The sequence below is a fragment of the Apteryx rowi genome, unplaced genomic scaffold (assembly GCF_003343035.1).
Source record: "Apteryx rowi isolate R43461 unplaced genomic scaffold, aptRow1 scaffold_131, whole genome shotgun sequence".
NCBI lineage: Eukaryota > Metazoa > Chordata > Aves > Apterygiformes > Apterygidae > Apteryx > Apteryx rowi.
Window position 1 is genome coordinate 422927 of NW_020447542.1, and position 24427 is coordinate 447353.

General features: G+C 38.7%; 1 protein-coding gene and 1 long non-coding RNA gene across 7 annotated transcripts in view; one reads left to right on the forward strand and one right to left on the reverse strand.

Moving 5' to 3' along the window:
- SREK1 (splicing regulatory glutamic acid and lysine rich protein 1) overlaps positions 1-13786 on the reverse strand; it is a 31421-nt gene extending 17635 nt beyond the window's left edge. For 2 of the 5 annotated variants that reach the window (XM_026056397.1, XM_026056396.1), the window contains exons 1-3: positions 13547-13786; positions 8404-8537; positions 624-739 (exon numbers count right to left, since the gene is read on the reverse strand). In XM_026056397.1, coding sequence (XP_025912182.1) covers positions 624-739; positions 8404-8537; positions 13547-13707 — 411 coding nt within the window. In that variant the 5' untranslated portion in view covers positions 13708-13786. The other 3 variants (XM_026056398.1, XM_026056400.1, XM_026056399.1) reach the window with 3 other exon arrangements.
- On the forward strand, positions 13785-23227 carry LOC112961341. 2 transcript variants are annotated; one of them, XR_003251997.1, is made up of 3 exons: positions 13785-13852; positions 20924-22018; positions 22885-23227. It is a non-coding gene; the product is annotated as an uncharacterized LOC112961341 (long non-coding RNA). The 2 variants fall into 2 exon arrangements; XR_003251996.1 differs by lacking the exon at positions 13785-13852 and adding an exon at positions 13931-14449.
- Positions 23228-24427: the final 1200 nt, after the last annotated feature.

Here is a 24427-nt window from a genome sequence, read left to right on the forward strand (position 1 = left end):
AGAGGGGATCTTATCAACATGTACAAGTATCTGAAGGGAGGGTGTCGAGAGGATGGGACCAGACTCTTTTCAGTGGTGCCCAGTGACAGGACGCGAGGCAATGGGCACAAACTGAAACACAGACAATTCCATCTGAACATGAGGAAATACTTTTTCACTGTGAGGGTGACAGAGCACTGGAACAGGTTGCCCAGAGAGGTAGTGGAGTCTCCTTCTCTGGAGATATTCAAAACCCGCCTGGATGCAATCCTGTGCAACGTGCTCTAGGTGACCCTACTTGAGCAGGGGGTTGGACTAGATGATCTCCAGAGGTCCCTTCCAACCTCAGCGATTCTGTGATTCTGTGATTTAGTACCTTTCCTGGGTGTTTCTTTCATATTCCTGCTTTGCAAAACAGCAGGTAAATACTGCTTTTGGTTACGTCCATATTAACTGTCCCTTGCTAGACCCATTGTGATCCATCCTTGAAAGACAAGCCACAGTAGAGAGCTGTAACATCCTCAGTGATTTAGCATGTAAGAAGACAACATCTATGGATTAGGTAGTTCTTGCTCTCTGAACATAGAAGAGGCTACTCAGTAGAGAGGAAGCCAGAAACCAAACAGCAACCGAATTTCACTTACTGTAGTCAGAGGGGTTGGTGTAGGTATAGGGAGCAACCCTGCACCAGGCATCAGGCTCGTCATAGTAGGAGCAGGCGCCAATAAAGAAAGGGCTTTGGCTTCATCTGGGATTTTACCTGAAGAAGCAAATAAAAGCGTTATAGAGAGTTGGAATACTACACAGATGTTACTCTTTCTATGATTTTACAATTACCCTTTCATTTAAAAATGGTAATAAATAAGAATGAATCTATCTACCAGATCCTTACAAAGAAATAAATAAGAACTTAAGTTTTTCCTTTTACCCTGCTCTACTAGGAAAAACAAAAGTGAGCAAAACTTCAAAAACTAGCAATCTCATTAATGGATTATTATTTTAAAAACTGAATAATGTAGACAATTATTTAACACTTTGAGCTATGGGTCACCTGTACTGGAAACTTAATGTTCATGAACCAAACGATATCAAGCATGGACGCTTTCCCAGGACGGTGTTTTCGCGGTGATCGAAAGTTGTTTTACACATGACAACCGTTCGTGTTGGCTGCATCACTAATAGCACACAGAACATCAGATACAGAAAAGAAGAACATTTTTTAAAGTTTAATCCCCAGAAATGGCAAATAACCAAATCAGTTAANAAAAAAAAAAAAAAGGTACGTGCTAATGGAAATCTGTGCTTTTTCTTTCTGTGACGCTACCTACTTTTGATGTAAAAATAAATAAAAATAAAACAAAAACTACTGTGATTCCACACAATCCATACTACAAGTGAACTAGGGGAGGGGGGGAAGGGCAAAAAAGTTTAGACCAGTACTGTCTTCCATTCTAGATCATCTCAGTTTATGTGAAATTTTGACAAATTAGCTGTAAATTTACTTAGATTGAAGAAAGCACAACTGATCAGCTAAGCAAGGGATATTTTTCTAAAATATAAATTTTCTACTATTTCAACCACATTATACTCTCCTTGTCATGTCAATAACTTAAGTAGTAGCTAATCTGAACTAAATGTTGGTTTCAATCAAAGTTAGTTACAACTGACTGCTAAATTAACCAAAAAATCCTCCAAGATTTAAGTGATCTAACAGTTAAAAAATTTAATAAATATACATATTAAATTTCAAATGCAAAGGGATTTGAAGTGGTACAAACACTAAACACTGAACTGAAAAACTGTAGAAAAAATTCTAATTATACTAGATATCTAAGATATATTCAAAACTGCAGGCGTAACTGTATATATTCTATCTAATCGAGCTTTTGGTATTACCCTTTGCACTTTACTAATATCAATGCTTTTATTTAAACATCGTTTTAAAAGTCAAAGTATCTACAAATACTATGCCAGTGCCTTCTAGTGTTTTGATTCAAATAATGTTTTCACCATAAACCCCTAACCTCAGGAATTTAAAATGAATATATTCTTATCAAAAAGCAAAATATGAGATAAATTTCAAAACACTGTCCATTTTTAACTATACAAGTTCCACTAAACCCCACAGGAATCATACTACTTAAACAAAACGAAACAACAAAAAAAGTGTTGCAAACCTGTTCTACAGATCTGAATCCCAGGACTGGATTACAGTTAGATAAGCCCAAAGGACAAAATAAATGAAACTCAATTTAAATGTAACATGGGTGGAATAGAAAAGATAAAATAACAGTACCAACTTTTGTCTCATGACATCTATTCACAGATAGCTATTTTATTTTAAGTTTTGAGACACCTTGGTCATCAACATGTAACAAACTAAATCATTTGCTATCTAAGGGAGAAAAATAGTAAAATCATTAGCACTTAAGAATTAACTGTGCAATAATGTCTTCCGTGGCTTTTCTTAAAAACACACATGAATTTGAGTCATCATCACAAGATTCAGCACTGATACAGCTCTTTACTGGTCTCATTTTGAAGTCAGGCATGCAGTGGCAGGTATACATGGTTTGCCTGACTGCTCACTAGAAATCAAGTACTTTGCTGCATATCCTGCCTACTGTGTAGCTAAACAGGCTTCTGAATATACAATTACAATAACTGTGCATGCAAATTAGGCATACAATTATATACTAGTTCTTCTGAAAAATCAAAATACTTAAGTGCTTTTGAACRATTGATGAACAGACCATTATCAAGCAGACCTTATCCTGAATAGCATCTTGCAGTTAACTGGATACTCATGCAAAATTCCACATGGGCAAGAGACATTGCTTAAGTAAATGCAAGGACAGAAATGGCTCCTAAAACAGTACAGCTGCATTATAATTTAGATGTACTYAATAATGTACATAAGCATATGCCTAATTTAAAGTATGCACTTATATAAAATTCAGTATGCACTTAAGCAGATGAACTTAAGAGATGCTTAAATGCCCTTGTAAACAGGAACTGAATTAGGCATGTAACTAAACAGACAGTGAGTCAAGTTCAGAAAGGTACTTACAAGCCTAAAGTTTAAGCATATGGGTCACCTTACTGAAATAAATGGAATTATTTATTTGCCCAAATTTTGCTTAAGGAATTTGTTGAATATGTCCAGTTAAGTAAATTATTATGGCAGTTCAAAGAATGAATAATATGCACATTTAAATTATGAGTTGGTAACATTAGTTCCAGAATACTCTGGTCTCTCAGCTACATAATTTTTTTGTTTTAACTACAAAACCTAGTTGGTCAACGCCATGCCACAAACAAAGATTTGCTTGTTTATTTTATTCAAGAATGAGAAAGGGTCTATTTCTACAGACAGACCTGTTTGAACATCTGCCTGTATTCTCAGAGATGCTGTCTTTTCACAAGTTTCCCGCTAGTTTTTAAGATCAGGTCAAACTTTTTAACAATTCTAGAGGAAAAATAAAGGGGGGRGGGGAAGGAAGACAGAGAGAAAACCTGAACTATAACCTGCGCATTTACTTTCCTGATCTTCAGACAGTTTCAAAAACCCCATAAATTAGTATGTGAGATGAAATAACCTCAACAGTTATTACAAAACTTAAAGGATGTTCGTAACTCTCCATAAACTCATTTTTAAAAGGAATATAAGCTCACAAAAATATATAACAGAACATGTGGGTTATGACACAACAAATTAGGACACTGCAGCTTAAGGATAACTGCTTTGTTTTTTTAACTCATTTAAAAGTTGAATGGAAATGAGAAAGATATTTATTTTCTAATAGGGGAAAACAGACAAAATAAATATGCCATATATATCACATCCTTAGAAATATTTCTCAGCGGTTTTTAAGTGTTTAGTTAAACTAACAATTCTATGATAATTTATTTATATAACTTTTTGCTTTGCAAAAGAATCTGGAAGCAAACGTAGATTCTCTCTTCATTGCCTAGAAACAACTTATGCTTCTTAGGCAATGTACAGTTGTCCTAAATGAAAGTTATGATTGTTACTTATTTGTATTATTAAAGTGGTTAGGAATCCTAGTCAACTTAGTCCGTATCAGAATCCATTTTGCTAGATACTGTACAGAGAAAGTGTCTGTGTTAAGCAGGTACTAAACATAGTATTTTTATCCCCCTACAAATACTCCAAAGAAATTAATTTCCTACTGTTTGTACTGAAACTACATATTTAATTCCCCTCCCCACAATCTGCTTCAGCAATAAATAAGTTTGCTCATTTAAAAAATATATATATACAAATTTTCTGTTCACATGTATTCCAAACATAATGATAGGAATTGTTATTTTGCTTTTACTTTAAATCAATGTGGAATGCACACTTAGGAATTAAATGATTTCTGTGTGATCCAATTCATGATTCTTATTGGATTTAGCAGCAATGACTAAAGAGATTACAGCTACTGGCAATTATCCCTTCAACTGCCACAGCTAAATCCAACAGAGATCATGAAGCAAAGTCCTTCCCAGCTGCAGTTCAGAGCCTGGTGCTGTGAAAGTGAAACCAACTGATCTTCACACAGGTGGCTGGGAGATGCCTGAGGAGCAGACACCCCCCCTAGTCCACCACTTCCATTTCAGGGGTGGCACTCCAAAGAGAGAAGCTAGATGGACATGTAGGGATAATAACCTTTGAAGTCACTCCAGCAGGAAATGCCAGGGCTTGTGAGAAAGATGCCCAAGAAGATTGGGGGGGTGGGGGGGGCAGGAGGACACCACTGGAGCACGTAAAAGTGCAACACATACATACATAGACACACATACACACACGGAGAATCAAATCAATCTTCCCACAAGTAAGTGTTAAAAGACAATGTGCCTCACATAACACACTCCAACCAAAACCTCAGTCTGCATTTGTACTTATGAGTAGTAAAGGGTTTTTCTGAAAGTTACACAAGACAAAAGGATAAAATCTTACTGTTGCTGACCGCACTGGAGCAAGATTTTACCAGAAGTAAGTACTTCATGATACCTACTACCGAAGAAAGTTCAATTCAGAAATCATTATTTTAAATTCCTCATATTAGATATAAATACAAAGCCTTCTTTTAAACAGGCTATTCAATCTGAAATGAAACCACTCTGCTGGTAAGAAGAAAGTGGCAGAGTAAGATTCATGACTTTTTTTGGTAAATTTCTCCAGAAACTAAAGTTTAAACTGTCCTTCTCCAAAATAAACTCATAAAGTACAACATATGAAAAAAAACCTTAAAACTGAAATATTTTTCACTATTCCAGTCTTCTGACATAGTGTGCTGATCTGCTGAACTTACATGCTTAAATGTACTCCGAAGCAAATTTATCCCCAGTTCACAACATAAAATTTAGGTAATCATATTCTAAAATATCCACCATTCTATAAGCAGCTTCAGGTCAACTTCAAAATGGAACACCGTGAACCCTTTACAAAACACCATTTGTACAGAACTGAAGTACCAGTTCACAAGTACAAGGGAAAGAGATTTAACAAAACAATAAAGGGACAAAAAAAAAAAAAGGAAAAAAAGAAAAACAAAGGAAAGAAAGCAAAATAAAATAAAAACAGAGACAGGGCGTCCATCTTCAGCAGGCCAGACTTCGATCTCATTTCCCCCATGAAGGTTTCACTTGACGGCAGGTTTAGTGGCATGGCAAACAATGCCTAACTCAGGCAAGTGTAACAGGTCTGCCTTGGCCAGTCTAGTCATCTAATAATGCACAAATATCACACAGAGAAAACATACAAAACCAAATTAATAGTCAAAATCCATCTACCAGATAATGTGGACATAAAGTTTAGAATGATGATTAYGGTGGCATCTTTGTTATTTTTCAACCTTTGCTTTCTCAAAGTATAACATTTAAAGAAAAAACCATTGATACACAAAAAAGTCACATTTTGACAGCATGAAAATGTAAACTTCATTTACAATTACTTATTTGTTAATGTGTTTGTTAAATGTCACAAAATTAACATACTTTTCATTGTGTAACGATTCCCTCCTCATACTCCCCTGATGTACCACTACTCAAATGCACTCTAAACTTCAGATTTTATTATGGATTTTAAAACCAAGTTTTCTGCATTCCATCTTACCTCTCCTTTATGTTCAATTCGACGCATGAAACATTTCAGTACTGGCACTGCTAGCCAGGACATAATTTAACCTACCAGTAGAATACAGCCATTACTACTTTTAAAGCCTGTGATCAGCTCCACTAACCCCATTAACAATGCATCATATGATGCATACTGAATCAAAAATTTTGCTCTGTGATCTCCAAAACCAGGCTTTTTTTCACACAGCAAATTCCTCAGAAACTTAAACCTATGTGAATTCAGATCTTTACAAATTAAAATCAATGATTCTGTAAAAGTTACATGGAAACAGCACTCTGACATTAAAAAAAAGAATTTGATCTCACAACCCAATCACTTGTTCACCTAATCATGCATAAATCTCTGTGGCATCTAGAATGATTTGGAACAGAGTGACAATTGTTCTGTAATACATTTTCTCAGAAATTCCCACATCAGCTACAAAGGGGGCTGGAATGCCAAGATTTCTCAGAATTTTGATTTTATTCTTCTTCCCGTCATCGTCTACTATCAAGAGACACAGGAAAATGTAGCTTTACCTGCCTGTTGCCATATCACGTCAGGCAGTGATCTCATCACAAGAAAAACACCAGGAAGTGTTGTTCATTCATTAGGCGGCAATCTTCCCTCTCTGGCAGTACTGAACCAGTGTTAAGGTCTTTTGGATGAAACATAAAACTAAGATCCCAAATCATTTATAGTCAATTACTTTGGGGCATTTTTTCAATAATAAAGAGTCTGGTCAGATACATTTTGCCTACCCAAATCCCATTTCCAACCTTCAAGTGGATACAGTAATATCCTCTCTGTAGCTTATGAGTAAGTTTAAAAGATAAAACAAAAAGGCCCCAAAACAAGGCATAAAACAACTAAAAATCTAGACTTCACAAAGACAAAAACATGTGCCATATGCCCATGCTAATAAGGCTGTGAGAACAGACAGTATATTCTAGGTCGATATAACCTTTAGTTAAAGTAGTTTTAGGGTCTATGAAATTTTGGAGACTTGTCAGAGTTTGCAAGGAACATCCCAGATTATTATTACAGAGGCACTAATCTCACGCTATCCAGATCATGACATGGCAAACAAGCAAAAAAGATATTCTGGGACCACTGTAAACAAACTTGACCAAGTCAACAGCATTTTTTGAGCCAAAACCTGATTCTTGCAGTAAGAGCCATGTTACTAACAGATTTTTCTGGACTTGCTGTAGTTTATTGTTGAATCATTCTAAATATTGTTCTTCATGGCAAAACAGCTACCACGTTCAAAGTGCAGTCAGCTTCACTCCACCAGTTGGAACGTTTCCACTCCAAAGAGGCAACAAGCCCAGTTCCAAATGGGCACTTAATTCCACAATGGTCCCAATGAAGTCAATGGGGCTCTAAATAACTCCAACCTCCTGCCTTCATACACTTTAGCAATATTAGAGCTATACTTCATAGAACTGTATTCAGATCTTTGGGGATATTACGTTAACAGTAGGTATTATTCTTGAATTCAACATAGCTATGACAGTATAGCCTCAAAGCTAGTTGAGGGAACACCTATAAATTTAGTACTCATCAAGTATTTTTATCTTGTTAGAACTGACAAAAATATTTTACACTGGAAGCATTCTGAAAAATGCATTATTGCATTTTTCAAGAGATACCCAAAATCAAAAAGGAGTACCAGTATGCACCAGAAAGCCTTTTTATTGCACACAAAGTAGCATTTTACACACTAACAAGAAGGGAAAACCGATATCTTTTTCTTAAACTGGCAGCTAAGCATTTTACATTCAAACAGTAAGCATCACCATGAATACAAAGTATTTTTAATTAGATAGAGCTAAAATGGCCAAATGCATACATTGCACACCTGACACACATGACAAACTGGGATTCAGCCTAAAAGAACTGGAAAAACAATCAGTTAAAAAAAAGAGATACATTAAGATCCAAACTGCCTCATCCTTTCAGTGCTCATTGACTTCAGTGAGAACTTTGTTTGGAAATAAGTCCTATGTAAATCAAATCAAAGGGAAAAATTTACACCTCCCCCAAATGTATGACAACTATGAAAAACTGAATTATCCTAATTTAAATCAAGTTTTTTTTCTAATGCTTAACCACAATTAAATCTACATAATTAGGTTTTTTTATTCAATTTTCAATGTTGCTTTAAGAATTTTTTTTTTCAAAAAGCAGTAAAATAAAATAACAGAGCAACACCTTCTTACAAGAGGTAAGCTTAAAACAATTAGCAGACAGGACAAAGACCAACATTACAGAAGAACATCTGAAATACCAACCTTCTGCACAGGGCACAACTATCAAAGCTCTGTCAATAAAAACCGTATTAGTTAGATGCTGGGCCACACCAACACTTGATGCTTCACGAAACTTAATATAACATACTTTGGAGGAAAAAGCAAGAGGTGCGTTGCTGTAAGATAAAAGGAGAAAAACAATTAGTCATAATAAATAAATGTATGTATGCATTTTTAACCATTACTTAATAAAAAAAAGAAAAACCTTTTAGTCTTCCCGGAAAGGTACCCAAAAGACAAGAGTATAGAAATTTACTAGTTCACTTGCTTATTAGGTCACTTTAAAAAAAAAGCACAGCACCTCCTTCTTCTTAATAAAAATTTGAGAAGCCAAAAGCCCAAATAAGCAAGATTTATTTTCTTTACAAATCTTGCAATACAACATCCATCAGTGTATTCCAAATTACTACTGTAAGTAGCACAAACCAAACTACACCACACTTATCAAACAAATAATCTACAGTTAACCTTTTCTCCTCTGAAAAATCCTTGTTCAGAAAATTCAAACACTAAACCTATTTTTCAGTGGTCCTTAAGACATTTGCCTGTATTAACTGATACTCTTTCATACATCTTCTTTCATAGAAGTTTTATTCACTCTTATTAATTAAAAAAAAAATCATTCTTGAGAATTCTTTCAAATGTTTGTCTTAACTCACTGAGTGTATTAAAAATCTTTTTTATCATCTGCCTTAGTTTTGCATAATCTGGTACAGGATGACACTTGAGGAGGTAGGTAAGCAGGAGGAATTCACTCATAATAGGGTAGAATAAGGAAGAAAATTACAAATACATATTTTGGTTAATTTGCTTTTCCATTAGAAAGCACACCAATAGAGATTTCAAAAAACATAACATAGTGTAATCTTGATCAAAAACCAAAAAAAGTTTGTTTTAGAAAATGTAAAGTATTCCCTGGTCGAGGTTTATATCCTTTATACAGGCAGTTTATTTCTTCTTACAAAGGAAGCATGTGTAACGTCTTCAGAGAGAGAAAACAGTTAGATATTGCAGCAGCACTCGCCAAGTTGCATTTGAAAAGGCCACCCACCTTCTGGCAAAGCGGTAAATAATAGAAAATATGCTGCATGAACTGTCTCACTCTGACCCACCCTCAACTGAAACACAAACACACTCCTAAAATTCCTGGAAATACTAGAAGCAGTTCAAATTTAGCCCACAAGCTCCATCTTGTAATCCCTCAAATTCCAGGCAGGTATGCCCAAAGTTGTTGTATGGAATCTACTAATTAGGCTTTAGTATTTAAATACAAACTTAAAAGTTTTAGATACATTAATTCATCATGTTAATTGCATAAGTGAACCAAGAATTTGGACTGAGGCAGGTAGACTGGTAAGGCATTTCCAGAAAGGTAACAGCTAGGGAAAATATCTAGGAGAGCCAGTTGACTTCAGAACTTCAGAACGACAATCAGAAACATTTAGGATGGGAAATTCTGTGAAAAATTAGAGACAATTAGGAAGAAAAATAAACASGGAGTGGGAGAGACAAGACCTTAGAAGAATGCTTCTCCTTAATCCCTTTAAAAAATGTAACACAGAAGTTACCTCTTCTGGATTCCTTTCTGCAGAAGGATGTTTAATGATATATATGACAGTCAAACTTGCACAATTTAGAAAAAATCGCAAGATGACTACAATTCTTTAGCACATATGTTTCATATGTAGTGGTCAATGTTTTCAGTTTAAATTTTTCACATCCAGGAAGGAATACACGTATGGAATGGCTTCTGAACTGTCTAACTGCTCGAGTCAGAGCATTTTCCAACATCAGAGCTGACAGGGAGCTATGCCCTTCCCAGTCCTCCACAGAACTGTTTGCATACAATCGAAAATCCCTTTTCTTATATTTTGTTCTCTTTAGACAAACAATTCTGATAATTCTGTTGATTACTAGTTGTCTTGCCCCAAAAAGAACTTTCACTGTTTTCACTTCCAAACTGTTTTCTTGTGCCTCTTCCTGCACCCTGTGCTGGAGCGGTTTGGACCAAAACATGTTCTGTTATCTTATAATCCTACATATCCTGAAGAGTCAGACTTTTCTCACTGCAAAGATGGGTTTTACAGCAATGGTCAAACAGAGCCTTTTTTTTTTTTCCTTCTTCTTCTTCTTCTTGTAAACACATGCCAGTTTTTAACTTAAATGGCTGAAATCCCCAGTAAAGATCCTGTGGTCCAGACCAGTTAAGACTTCTAACATCTTTAGATTTTTTTCTTTCTTTCTTTTTTTTTTAAATCATTGCTAACTGAAAAACATAATTCTGTTTTGTAGACAAGGCAGTTCAGGCCCCATTAGTAATCCTTATAAATTTCAACAGCTACAGAGCTAGCTATAACAAGTGTATTTTTCATAGTATTTTTTCCCCTATGTTTCCTGGATTTCAATCACAAAAGCTATTTGGAAAGTTAGATTAAAAACTACTGTAACATCAGAACACTGCTGTAGCAAGGCTCTAAAAGGAAATCTTGTACCATGAAGTCAAAGTTTCTTAGGAAAGTTTTTGACACCACTGACCAAGAGCATTAAAACCAAGACAGCAGACAGATGCAGTATGATAAAAGACAAAATCTGCTAGTTTCTTTAACATCTGATAATAATCAAATATAAATTACTTGAGTGAAATGAGTGGATAACAATCAATACCCTTTTCCCACTTCCACATAACTTGTGGTTGATCACTGATGTTATCCAAAGTCCATAAATAGGTGCTTTTACATTTAAAGTTTCAATGGAGATCTTTTAAGAGAGCAGAACAATACACAGTTCTACAGATCAAGTCAAATCAGAAATTTTCTTGTGAGGAAGTAGGTAAATACAAACAAGAGCCACCAATAACAGGTATATCTGATCCACTGAAAGATGATTCATGGCAATGCTTCTTCAATAATAAGAAAGATTCTCGTCAGTGCCAGTGACAGGTAGCTAAAATCAGAATGATGACTATATGGAAAAAATTTCTTCAGTGCCAAGAGTTTCCAATGCCCTCAATGCTGACTCTGAAGGTGAACTACTCGCAGTTTACATGGGCCTCTTTGGAAAATAATGGCATTGGAATTTACTGCTATCTGCAGTGTGAAAGTCTTTAATGCACAAGACAGCAATATAAGATAGAAACTTCCCCACCAAGTACAATTCTTTCAGGAACACGACAAGTATTCTTCTTAAAGACATGTCTGATAAGCAGTGACTGAAGATACTGAAGGAGTTTTCACCAGATGAAAATAAAAACATGAAGTGACAAATTTTAACAAAAAGCATAGTACAATTTAACTGAACATTCATTAAAAAAAAGGGGGGGGCAGGGGGAGAAAATCCTGCCAATCACTTTTGGGTAACAAAGCAAATGACCCTGACAGAAACTGCTACTTTAAAACTGAAACCCTAAAATATTTCTGGGAAAAATCACTGGGTTCAGGAAGCTTCCTGGGAATCCTGAATTGTCATCTTAAAGAACCTGCTTTTCATTTAAAGCATTAAAAAAGGAGCTGGTTCATATTTACTTGTATACCAACTATAATAAAATCTCTCTCCTCTTCCCCTCCACATTTTGAATGCTTACAAGAGCTTTACTGGCAGGTTTAAGTGAATGATCTCAAATAACATGAGGCAATGCATTCCTCACAATTTTCTCTGCTATGATGTTGGATTTTAGTATTTTTATATATGCATATTCAAGAATCTATATGTAGACATGAACATGATTTTCATATGGATGTCAAAAATATAGCTATTTATTTTAAAAGCTGCTATACAGAGTAGTGAAAAATGAGAGCATCAGCTATATCAAACAATATATTCAGGAGAAAACTCAAATTTATTGAGAAGCAAATGCAGAACAAGTCCAAAGTAAAAATCGAGAAAACGGTAAACAAATCACCATAAATCTATTAAAGACTGTTTAAAACTTGTTAAGGCTGTTTTACACCTATCTTTGCATGAATGGTAGCTTGTTACATATGCTTTTTATGAATATTAAAGCAAATTAAATTTTTCTGAATGGTCCTCCCTCAAACTATCCTTGCCAAGTATAATCTAACAGATAAAAATAGAGAAATATCAGTTTTTCTGCCACTTAATTTTAAAAATCTAAATTCTCTTCCTCTGAACCTCTTCCTTTGTATTAAAGTATTTGAATGTGAATGACTTCCCCCACATGCTATCCCTATTTAATTTTCATTAAAAAAAAAGATAAATACTTCCAAAGGGCTTCCAAGGTCTGTCATCTGAAGATCACATCCCAGTACGATGGATGTGTTGAGAAAAAAACGTCAGTCTCTTGATCTGTTGGCCATGACCTATTTGATGTTCATAAAATAATAGCATCTCCCATCCGAGCAGATGGCTCACATGCAGCTGACACGAGCACAGCTACAGTCTGGAGAAGCGTTTTACGGCCGTTATGAACTTTCATTTACCGCACACACGCTACCGAGGGCATTTCTGAGCGCAACGCGGGTACCGTCACTGTTCAGGCAGCTCGGCCGGTCGCTACTTGCGCGGCCCCCCTCGAAGGCGAAAGCAGCACTTTAAACCAAAAAGGAACGGTCCCGCCAGCGCGGCCTGGCAGCCGGCCGGACCGAGGGGCTCCCGCCCGGCTCCCTCCCCTCGGCATGGACGTGAGCGGAGAGAGAGGAGGGCCCAGAAGCGCCTTCCCCCTCCACGGGGATTTTCAGGCAACGGGGGAAGAGACCTTGGCCGGGAAGCGCGCTGGGGGCAGTCTGGGGCCACGCGCGTCCCCAGGCGCAGGGCTGCGGCGCCGCGTCACCACCCTCCCGCCGGCGGGCCGCAGCCCCGGCCACCATCGCCAGGCCGCAAAACCCGCCGTGTTCCCGCAGGCCGCTCGGAAGATGCCGCGGCTGCTCCCCCATTCCGGCCGAGGCCGCCATCTTAAGTTCGGGCGAAGCTCCTGTCCCCTAACGCTCTTCCCATTCCAAGGGGCGGGACCACGGGACCTCCTCCCCGTGGAGAAGACCTTCGTGCCCACATCCAAGATGGCACGCAGGGCCTTCTTTCTTGTCCCTTCTCTCCACCCTCCCGACCCCTCTAGGCCTCTTCCTCCTCCCAAGTCTCTATAGCTCCGGAGGCCGGCACAGGCCTCACTTACTCCGGGGGATAGAGGCGCAGCTCCTCAATATCTCCCAGGAAACCGAAGAGAGTCCGCATCTGCTCACTGGTTACTGCCGAGGACAGATTCGTGACCTGGATTACAGATGTGGGGCCCAAAGGGAAGCCGAGCGGCACCCCAATTCCTCCGCTGTTCATCATGGCGGAGTCCGCACAACCTCTCCGCTCGCGGCGGTGCTACACACAGGCAAAGAAGCGGACCTGACGACAGAGCGGAGCGCGCGGCGCCTGCCAGAGCGTCCCAGCGTGCGGACGCTCTAGCATCGGACTCGACTGCTCTCTGGAGGTGTTTGTCGGCGGGTAGCCGGGGCGACCGTTCGCCTCGCGCTGGCTGAGGCTCTTAAGAGAGGGGGCGCCGCTGTCTCGCTCAGACTGGCCTCGGTGGGGCTGGCGGCGGGACTCTGAGCTCGGGCGTGACGGTCCTCCTGGAAGAGGCGAGRGGAGAATTCCTCGCATCCGTCCGGTTTCCGAAGGAGTCGGAGGGGGAGCCCCCCTGCGTGGGGCGGGCGGCGGCCGGGCCGAGCGGGATCAGCGCCGGGCCTCAGCCCCGCCTAGAGAGGGGCCGTTAACGGCCGCGTTTCTCCCCTTCCTCCCACGGCGTCCCCCGGCCTTCCTTCGCACAGGCGCTGCCCGCTCGGAGCGCGGAGTTCCCAAAAGGCCAGGGCAGCAGTCCTGGCCGGGGTGGGGTGGGAAGGAGCAGCCGCTGGCTCCTGGGGGTTGGGGCAGGCACTCGCACAGCAGAGAAAAGGAGCACGTCTGCTCAGGAGCCGCACGCAACACGCTGTTCGGGCGATTGCGGCAGGAGAGGCCGTTAGATAACTCCATCACATGTGTAAAAGGGGCAGCTGTAGGGACAGCGCATCTGGCTAATCATGAACGAGGCGTAAGTGTCTTGTTAGGTGGTTTTCTTATCCTTTGGCAAAGTGAAAGGCTTTCTGTTTTAAACCTGCAATATCTAAGAGTCTAAGTATAAACCCCCACCTTTAATCGGTGAGCTTTGGCTCAGAAGACTGATTTGGCAGGAAATCTAAGCGCTCTGCTGGCAAATTAAAATATGCCCACAAGAAATTAAAGAAAACATAGATAAATTTCCCATTTAAATATTCTTTTGGTAGCCCGATTCAATAAAAGGCTGTTGAATTGTGCTGGAGAATGAACCCTTGAAAGCTTTTATCCTAACTATATTTAAACAGGAAGGGTAGTAATAGAACAGGTTGTTAATGACTTTGTTATAACTTGACTGGGAATCTGTCCCAATTACATTGATTTTACTTGGAGTTACAGTTCAAATTCTCTTCAGAAATTAAATTGAGCAATGAGAATGAGACTGAGCACTATGCATGTGTGTGATTAGTATATTAAAATTTAACTGTAGTCTTTCTTTAGCTTAAGTGGTGAAGTTCTGTGTATCTTGGCACTGAAAGAATAAGGTTTCTGTTTCAGACGTGAACATTTTAGCTTTTAAGACCTTCATATCCTAAATCTGAACTGAGAAGAGACTGAGGTAGTCTTGAAGCTATGTGGGCTGAAAAAGATAACAAATTTGTGAGACTTCCTTGAGCATGTAGGTCAGTTGTTATGGAATCTTCATGGGTAAGTCAGGGTAGTGCTTCATTTATTGATGCTTGTATATTTAGATTGACAGTGAACTAGTACTTTAGAAAGGATCTGTTACAGAATTTTAAATAAAAGAATTCTCAGACAATTGCTTGGAGTTACTTAAAATCACCTACCTATATATTTCAGGAGGTGTTTATTTGAGAATTCTAATTAATGCACAGTCTCATTCTTTTTCTAAATGGAATTCAGATTCCAAAAATACAAGAATCAAGATCCAAATTAAATCCTTTCTTTCTGACATCCCTACAGCTTCTTACTTAGCCTAAGCTTAAAGAAGTTTAAATCCTTAACATAAGTTTAACTTAACAAAAGTTAAGATCTTTCACTATATATTAGGCAAAATTAAACTCTGGTATGATTATTCTACCTACAGGAACATTACATTACATAAAGATTTCCTGTGCTTTGACCAATACATCCTATCCAAAGACACAGCAGAGATTTGAAACTATTACTATAAAAAGAAACTATTATTGCTTTGAACATTTATGCCCTTTCTCTGTGCATCTCTCGGTGGAGGGTACCAGAAAAATGAGCTCTAATATTCACTAAGAGAAAAATTCTGTGATGTCAGAACTGACTGGAATACCCTTTTTCAAGTTTTAATAAAACAGAAGGCAAAACACCACTTATATTTGATGTTTCAGTTCCCACAGGCTGAAATTAGCTTGGGCAAAATATGAAAAAAAAAATAATTTGGATATCAGAAGAATGTCAAGAAGAAAAAGAAAAACAAGGTTGGCAGCCTCAGTGCACAGAGGCTGCTAGTAAAATGCCAGAAGCAGATAATGAATCTGCTTTAGCCAAATGTTCAAAGTTTAAAAATATTTGAGGAGCCACTCCCTCTCCTATAGTGAAACCCAGCATTATAGAGGGGGGAAAAAATAAAATAGGTAAAACTGCAGGAGGGAGAATCAATGTGCAAGCATTTTATGTTAATGATGACTCAAATAAGGCCTAGAAATGAGATATTTTCTTTTCTTTTTGGAAGTGCCAGTCAATTGTGTGTCAGCATTGCTCTCTTTCATTCTGTTGTCCTGCAAAATGAATGTTTCAGTGTTTGCTGTAAAAATAAATTTCTTAAGCCACTGAGTGGACTAACTGGGAGTGTCAGCATTCAGCACCAAGGCTGGATATGCAAATTCTCAGCCCTTCAACTGGATGAGGAAATTGAACTCAGGCCCCCAGGGGCAAGTTCTCTAACCTTTAATCTGAAGGGCTGATGCTCTGAAAACAGGCTGGACACAAGACCCCTAGCCACAACAAATTTCTAAATATCAGTAGAGCTTAGATGAAAGTTTGCTACCAAGCCAGCACCTGCAGTGTCAGGAGGCAGTTCTAAATGTGCCCAGAGGCAAACCTTCCAATGGAAAATATTTTACTGTTGAAAACATAGATATCTGTAGGTGGCAGCTGAAATACAATGTGGTTTTAAGAGATGCCAGAGCTGATCTAGAAGATACTTATGCCAAGGGAGCAGTCATGCTCCCAGGCATGTGGTTTCACCTTCTCCTTTGTGTTTGCAGTTGTTTGACCTGCTGATGAGCTGGCACAGCTAAGTGGGCAGAAAATTTTTTTTTTTTTTTTTTTTTTGGAAAGAGTGTTTTTTTGCCTGTTTAGCCAGCTGAATCAGCTCATTAAGGTATGAGAATACTATCAGAACCATCACAAGAAGGGGGACAGGAAGGCTGTTCCATTTGGCTGTGGTGAGCCATGAGATTGGTTCATTTTCTTTGTGAAACGCCATCCGTAGGCTGCTGATCTGGCTTGTGAGCTATTTGTCATATATGTATTATTAAATAAATTCCCAAGGAAGTGTTTCTGAAGAAGGAAGGAGCAAATTGGCGTACAGATTTCTTTCACAAGGAAAGTTAAAATGAAGGCAAAAAAAATCTTATTCTGTCTTCAATTGATAAAGTGATATACATTCACGTAAGGAACAAAGATGGTTGTACCATGTGTTAAACCTATGATCTTGTCCCTGACCCATTAATGAGTAAAACTGCCTTCTGTTTCCACTGTGAGCATGGAAGCAGAGTTCAAACTAAGGCTCTGATAAAGGAGAGGATATCAGTCATATCCTTTCCTAGATACCCTCTCCTTTATCTGACTGATAATTTCTTAGGTGCTAGAAGGAGCCACCCTACAGCAGTTGACCAAGCAGTAAACAGCAACTGAACAGGGTCCGTGGTGCAGCTAGAGGTGACCCCCAGGCTTTCCTTTTGCGTGCCATTACCCACCTGCTCCTGCCCAGACTCCCAGAGCCCAGCAGTTCATATTGGCCAATGCTGTTCACACCAAAAGCTTTGTTTTGACAAGGTGAGCAAGGCCATTAGAAATCCTAGCTCCAAAATCTGATCTTCATTCTGGAGACTGTGGCTTGGCCCACTACCATACACATACCAAGATGGTCCAGGCTGGATAGCTGAAATGAACAGTGCTACCACCATTACTTCCTCTCCAGAGCTCCCAGTAGCAAGACCTTCAGAGCTGGCTTCCCTTGTCAACTCATCATCAGTACCATTAACTGGCAGGAGGCAGAGCTTCCCCAGTGGCTGGCAAGAGAGGCATCTCCACACACAACCTGGCAGTGGAGGTTTGGCTACTATTTAGAAGGACACTGAGGCTCTAGATTGGACCTTTCTTCTTAGCAGGACGGTAGTCTTCTGTTGGAGCGTCTCAGGCTAGTGTTTTTGTCTCCTTTTCCTCTTTCTTGACCCATGTTAAGTCTAATGTCTGGAACAGCAGCTTCATCCAGCCTTCCACCCCATCTCCAAAAAGTAGGAGTTAAAAGGAAGTAAAAACTGGGGGGAGAGGGAGCAGGCACAGAGGAGAAGGGATTGTAGCTCATGGGGTAGAGTGCAGACATCACCATGTATTGCTTGACACGTTTTTTCAGTCTCCATGAAGAGGCTACTTACAGATCTCATAAAAGTTAAAATAATAAAAAAAAACCCAGTAAGCTCAAATAGCTGGAGGGATTGAATCAGCTCCGCATTGCTTTTCTGAGCATGAATACATCACCCATTGCATTTCTTCAACGTTTATGTGAGGAGATTGTTAAACTTCCTAGCATGTCATAACTCTCTTAAGTAGATTCTGAGGGATAGTAGCATGCATCCTCAAGGCTGCACACTGTGAGCCTTTCCAAAAACTCTCTCGACACCACTTAGGTAAGCTAAATAGTAACCCTCGGTCATTGCTGAAAGGTAGACAGACATTCTGTCTTCTGAGTGGAAGATGGAGAAGTCTTTGTACATCTCTGCACCACAAACGCCACATCCTCAAGCTTCTGTTTGAACCAGATATAAAGTGGCAGGACAGGTTATCATCCAAGGAAATTAAGAATGGGCCAACATCAGTCTCCTGACAATCCAAACAATACATTTTTACTGAGCTCCAGTCCTAGAACTCTAACCATGATTTCAGGAAATCCTTTGCAATTGCAGAGCTGCCCAGAATTGATAAAGGTGCTTGGAGAACAGTTTTACAGTCATTGCATTAAATTCTTTAAAATATGCATTAACACTTTTCCTGGAAGGGGAAAGTTATTCTTTAATTATCCCTATTCATGATATGTAAAAACAGGTGCAAACTATGCTTCAAAGACAGACAACTGATTTATCAGCAATCACAGTGCTTTGCATTGTGTATTCTAAATATATACAATCTTTCTTCTTTCCCTTTCCTTCAAAGTTTCTCCAGAAATTAGACATAGTGGGGTTTCGCAGTTCAAAAGAGTCCCCTGATTAGCACACTTTTCAGATACTGTGAAGGCAAACAATAAATGTTAAACCATCTGTACACTAACAACATGGATGTTCATGTGGATGAATAAGCAATCCTTGAAAACAAAAACTTTTTTTTTGTGATAGAAGGCAAATCTGGGAATATAGAGAGCAAATACTTTTTTCATAAATTGTATTTCTGGTCTTCACACCAGGAAATGTTAATTGCAAGTGGCAGTAGCAAAACATTTGCAATTCAGAAGCAGGTTACAGTGAAACCTGTTTTAATGATCAGAAAAAAAGTCACTTTCTGTCTAAGAAGTCACCTTTAAAGCAGACAGTGGGTGGGCTGCTGGAGGCGGACAGACAGAAACTTTAGTAAGTCTTCTTTAGCCTTCCATAAACTGAACCTTAAAAACTTCCAAAAGAATTTTCTCTGCAGAGCACATGTTTTTGATATAGAATCAAGGAAGTCTTGAGCAATTTACATAAGGTGGAATTTAACTTCAGATTCTGGGGCAGTACTGGGGCACTCAGGGCTGTGAAGCCTAAACGGAGGCTTAATTTGTAATTAGCTTGTGATAATTACCTGTCACAGAATAAACACAACCATCTTTGAAAGCACTCTGGGCAGCTGCCCATAGCGTTCTGTTAAGGAGAACAGGCACAAAGACAATGCCAGTCCCTTCTGGGGCGCTATAGCCTGTGTTATTCTAACGCAAGGAAAGCTAACTTTACAGGCATGGTTTACACAGATGTGGGATCCTGTCAGTACTGAACAGCATGGGCTGAATCCCTTAAGAAAGCTCTATAGCTGCTCTGTGCCTAGGTACTGTTGGTATATTTACTAAGCATGCTGTAGGTTTCTGAGTCAACTTTGTCACTGATTTAATACAAGTGACTAAAAGCTGCTGTACTAGCTGACATTGTTTGTTGCATCAGTGTAACTGACTTCAGTAGAAGGTAGTAGCATAATACTGAATGCAGCTGTGATTTAGATTAGAGCTGAGGGCTGAAGGAACTGTAGAGCAGTTACCCCATTACATGACCTGGAGCATACATGTTGTTTGAAACTGTTGGAGGAGCTACACCTTCCTTAATCTCTCCTGTAAATCCATGGGGATTCTGTGATATCCATGCAAAATATTGAAATGGAGAACTTTGCAGGGATATCCAAAGGCCATGGCTGTACAGTTGCTGACTAACTGCTACCCTCTTACCTGCTGCTGTTCTGAAAAAATAAAGTCAGTCTTTTTGTAATCTTTATCTACCATTCTCCAGTGTGAGGTATATGTAGATCAGGGATGATATGGCAGTTTATAAAATTCTGAGAGGGAAAGGATAAATAAAGAAAAGTGAAAAAAGGAATTTTTCATAGACAATGATTTCAATTCCATAGGTATAAAAAGCATCACAAAAACTTAACTCTCAGATTCTTGGGAATCATTCTGCCCTCAGACGTGTGAGTACAGCTCTGTATAACTTCAGCAACAATTCATGGATATGTCTCCAGATAGAGTTTGTCTCTCCAAGTTTTTAGATTATTAAGGTTGTGCTACATGCACAAAGTTATTTCCTTAATCTCACAATAACTAGGGACTTTCTTTCATATTACTAGGCTTTGGAACTACACTGTGGCTGGAATTACATCTTATTTGTGCAAATCACTGCCAGAAACTCATATATAGTCTTAATGGAATGTGTACGGATGCCTTGTTACAAAAAAAGGGTTGCAGAAGAGAAAATGCATAGGCAATGATACCTTGACAAAATAGAACTTCATGAGATTCAAGCATCCTAAACATAAATTCAAGAATCCTAAACATTCCTAAATCCTAAATTTAAGGATGTTACAAAAGGAATTTAAGAAATCTTATATGCATCACCATCTCTTCTACTCCAACTACAATGTTTACAAAATATGAACGAAGTTTTTTTTTGTTTTTTCTCTCCCCTACCCTAATTACCTTCACTGTCATAATGGAAACTCTCTTTATTTTTAATTTCAGAAAAGTTCAAGTGCATCTGCTTGTGTCATGGAAATCTTCTCTGAGACACTGCAGATACAAGAACCTGAACCCCCAACTGTATAAAAGAAGAGACAGCCAGAGTCTGTGCTTATCAGGTCAGGAAATGGAGACCCTCATGATGGCAAAGGCTGGAAGCTCGTGATCTACAGATCTGCAACTACAGGCAAGGTACAGGGCCCTGGTAGCAGTGGAGGGGCTGGGAACTCTGCCCAAGGAAGCAGCCGAGCCTGAAGCCTGCAGGAGCACCAGGAGGAAGTGAGTGATAGTAGCAGGAGAGTCCCTGCTGCAGGGCACAGAGGCCCCCATCTGCCAACCTGACCAGCTGTAGGAGGTTTGCGGCTTGCTGGGGTCTTGGCCCTGTGACATTGCAGAGAGACTGCTGAGGCTTTGCCAGCCCTCGACTATCACCCCCATTGCTCTTCCACATGGGGGCAAATGGTACAGCCAGGGGAGACCCGGAGCATATCAAGAGTGACTACATGGTTCTGGGGGTGAGGGTCAAGGGCATGAGGGCCCAGGTGTTTTTCTCCATTTAAACATAAGAACTCCTCTCTCCCTGCACTGTGAGGGTGGCCAAATGCTGTAACTAGTTGCCCAGAGATGTTGTGAAGTTCCCGTCCTTGGAGCTATTCAAAACCTGACAGGACACTGGTCTGAACAACCTGCTCTAATTGACCTTGCTTTGAGTGGGGGCAGGGGTTGGACTAGACAGTCTTCAGAGGTCCCTGCCTATCTCAACTAGTCTGTTATCCTGGGAGAATAAAAGGTGCTTTCCTGAACTGAGTTCACTTATTCAATCATTCTCAACTGATAAGCTTAGGAAAATAATTTTCAGTTAACTTTCTGTAATAATGGAGACATTCTTTAGCCATTCTCAGAAAGTCATTGAATACAGGCTTGCTGTATTACTCTTACCTTGCTCAGAATGTATATAGTCAATGCAGGTCTACTAATTATAATAATTATAGTTGATTGAATGGCTCATCCTTTTATTATTTTTTTACATATATTCTTCCTTGCAAGATCGTTGAGCTACTTCAGTAATGTTTTCCATCATCATCTATCTTTTTCAAGGTGAGAGAATCTAACAGACTTTAATTCTTACTGTCATTGCCAAAACTGTTACTTGGAGAGAACCAGCAACACTTTGATTACAACTTCATTGAACAGTATTTGAGGAAACGTGATCAACAAGTGAGGCTAGTGTTACTAATTCAAATAGGAGAACAAGCATGAGCAATTTCATAGTTTTTTTCTGTTCTTCTACAATAGAAAGAAACAATGCTTGACTTCCATCAAGCTGTGATTAAGAGCAAACAGCATTTCTGGCAAGGAAAGCCCAGCTGCCAATTGCCTGGTTAATGTTGCAGCAAACAATGTTTGGAATAGCTCAGTAAATCATATAAAGTAATACTTTCTCCTAGCCAATCAGCACATACAATATCAAGCATATTATCGTCAAGCTAAGCACAATGATAAGATGATCTGCAAAGAGCTTTGTCTGAGAAATCTTATTTTATTTGGGTACATGAAAGTCTCAGTGAATTTTCATCACTGTCAGCAAAAATGGCTAATCTTAGAGGTTTATATCTGCCCAAAGCATTTGCCTATATGTCAGACTGCTTTTTCCACTTGCCATAATATTTTTCTTCAATCACCAGTTACTCTTTATGTGGTTCTGTAATGTCTGTTACTCATCTAACTTACTGTAACACTCTATTAAACAAAGAAAAAGACTAATATGTATATTGTTCAGGGAAAAACAGCACACGTGGCACTAGGATGGCCCTTTGACTTTGATATTCCATTTGATAGGTATTTTTCAGCTGAGTATGGTTGTCAAATAACTAGATGTTTCAGTGTAGGCTATTTACATATCAACTCACATTAGTACTTCTGCAGGATGCTAAAGATACTATATTCTTTGTTCTCTTTTTCAGTCAGACTTTCATAATTCTGCAACTATGCCCTGAAGTCAAAAGACGAAACACAACTAACAGTCTTCATGGGAGGGAAAAAAAAAAAAAGTCCAAACATTAAAACAACAATTACATAAAGCAGTTTGAGTTTAGGGAATTTTTGACATCTGAGACTTCAAGAAAAGTTCAAGTGAACGGTACAAATGTTTAAAATAATGCTGTCATTTAACCACAGCTAGCACCTTTGGTTCTCATGGTTCTCATTAAAGCACGCAAGTAGTGTGTTCAGGGTTTGTTTTGTTTGTTTGTTTTTTATAAGACGGTGAACTTTATGCTTAACTTGCTCTTTCAGTATATGAAAGTGATAAAAATAAATATATATCAATCTGGTGAAGAAATACAAATGAAAATAAAACCTTTCTTGCCGAGTGCTCTTTCACAAGAAATATTAAAATGCCAATGAAAGTCTTTATATTTGTATAGCTCTTGCTGCATAAGCTTGTTTCCATATATAACAACTTTACACCATATATCTTATAATACAACTAAATTTCCAAAGTTTTGCATGGGGGGGGGATGTAGTACACAGGGAACAAATGTGCCTCTTACAACAAAAATAATATTTCTCTTGTGAATTAAACAAGACACACGATCTTCAAATGCTAGTTTCCTACTACATCTCACAGTAGACTGCCTGTTCAAAGTGACTTCTGAGAATTCTGTTATTTTTCTTAGTTTTTGCCCAGACCCATGCCAGGTCAGGATATTTTTCTGCCTCTTGTAATCAGTCAGGAATTTTACTCAATGTATAAATTCATACAAAGATGCTTGCCAAGTTCTACAGGTGGCCAAAAGCTCAATTCTGATAGTATGAACTGCTTCTCGTCAAAGTGGGTTGTTAACATTAAATCTGAAAACAGCAGCATAAATCCTACCAACATCCAGAGTTATTTCGAGGCATTTTATTTTGGAATAAAACTGCACATAGAAGTAGGAATTTAGGAAATATCTACTTTATTCGAATCCATACCTCAGTTTAAGTTGAACAAACTTGCAAGTACAGACATGCCAGAAAAGGTTAACTTTAAGCATTTCACAGATTATAGATCTTATTCTCAATCCACAGTTCTTCCCAAATGCCAAAAAATGCTTTCATCTGCTTCCCACCATTATACTCTTCAGATTTATCAAGTAAGGTATGCCTTACTATGATTTTTTAATGAGGTGGTTGTGTAGTAGAGGCAAACATCTTGCAGAACACTGAAGCTATTAATTCAATGAAGTTCTTTAATCAACAACATCTGTAATCTCAAAAATGAAATAAAATGCATTTAAAAAGACAAGACCAGTTTTATATCTCTACCCAGAACCTTTTTGGAAAGATTTTTCTAGCATAAAATTTCTCTATTAGTGAATTATTCTCCCAACTGAAATTTTAGCTCAAACCTTAAAATCCTAAACATGCTGAAATGAATGGATGAAATCTCAATTGTCATGCTGACAGCTTTTCAAATATCCTGCCTCAAATATGGCAGTAATCTATATAAGTCATCACTGTTAAATT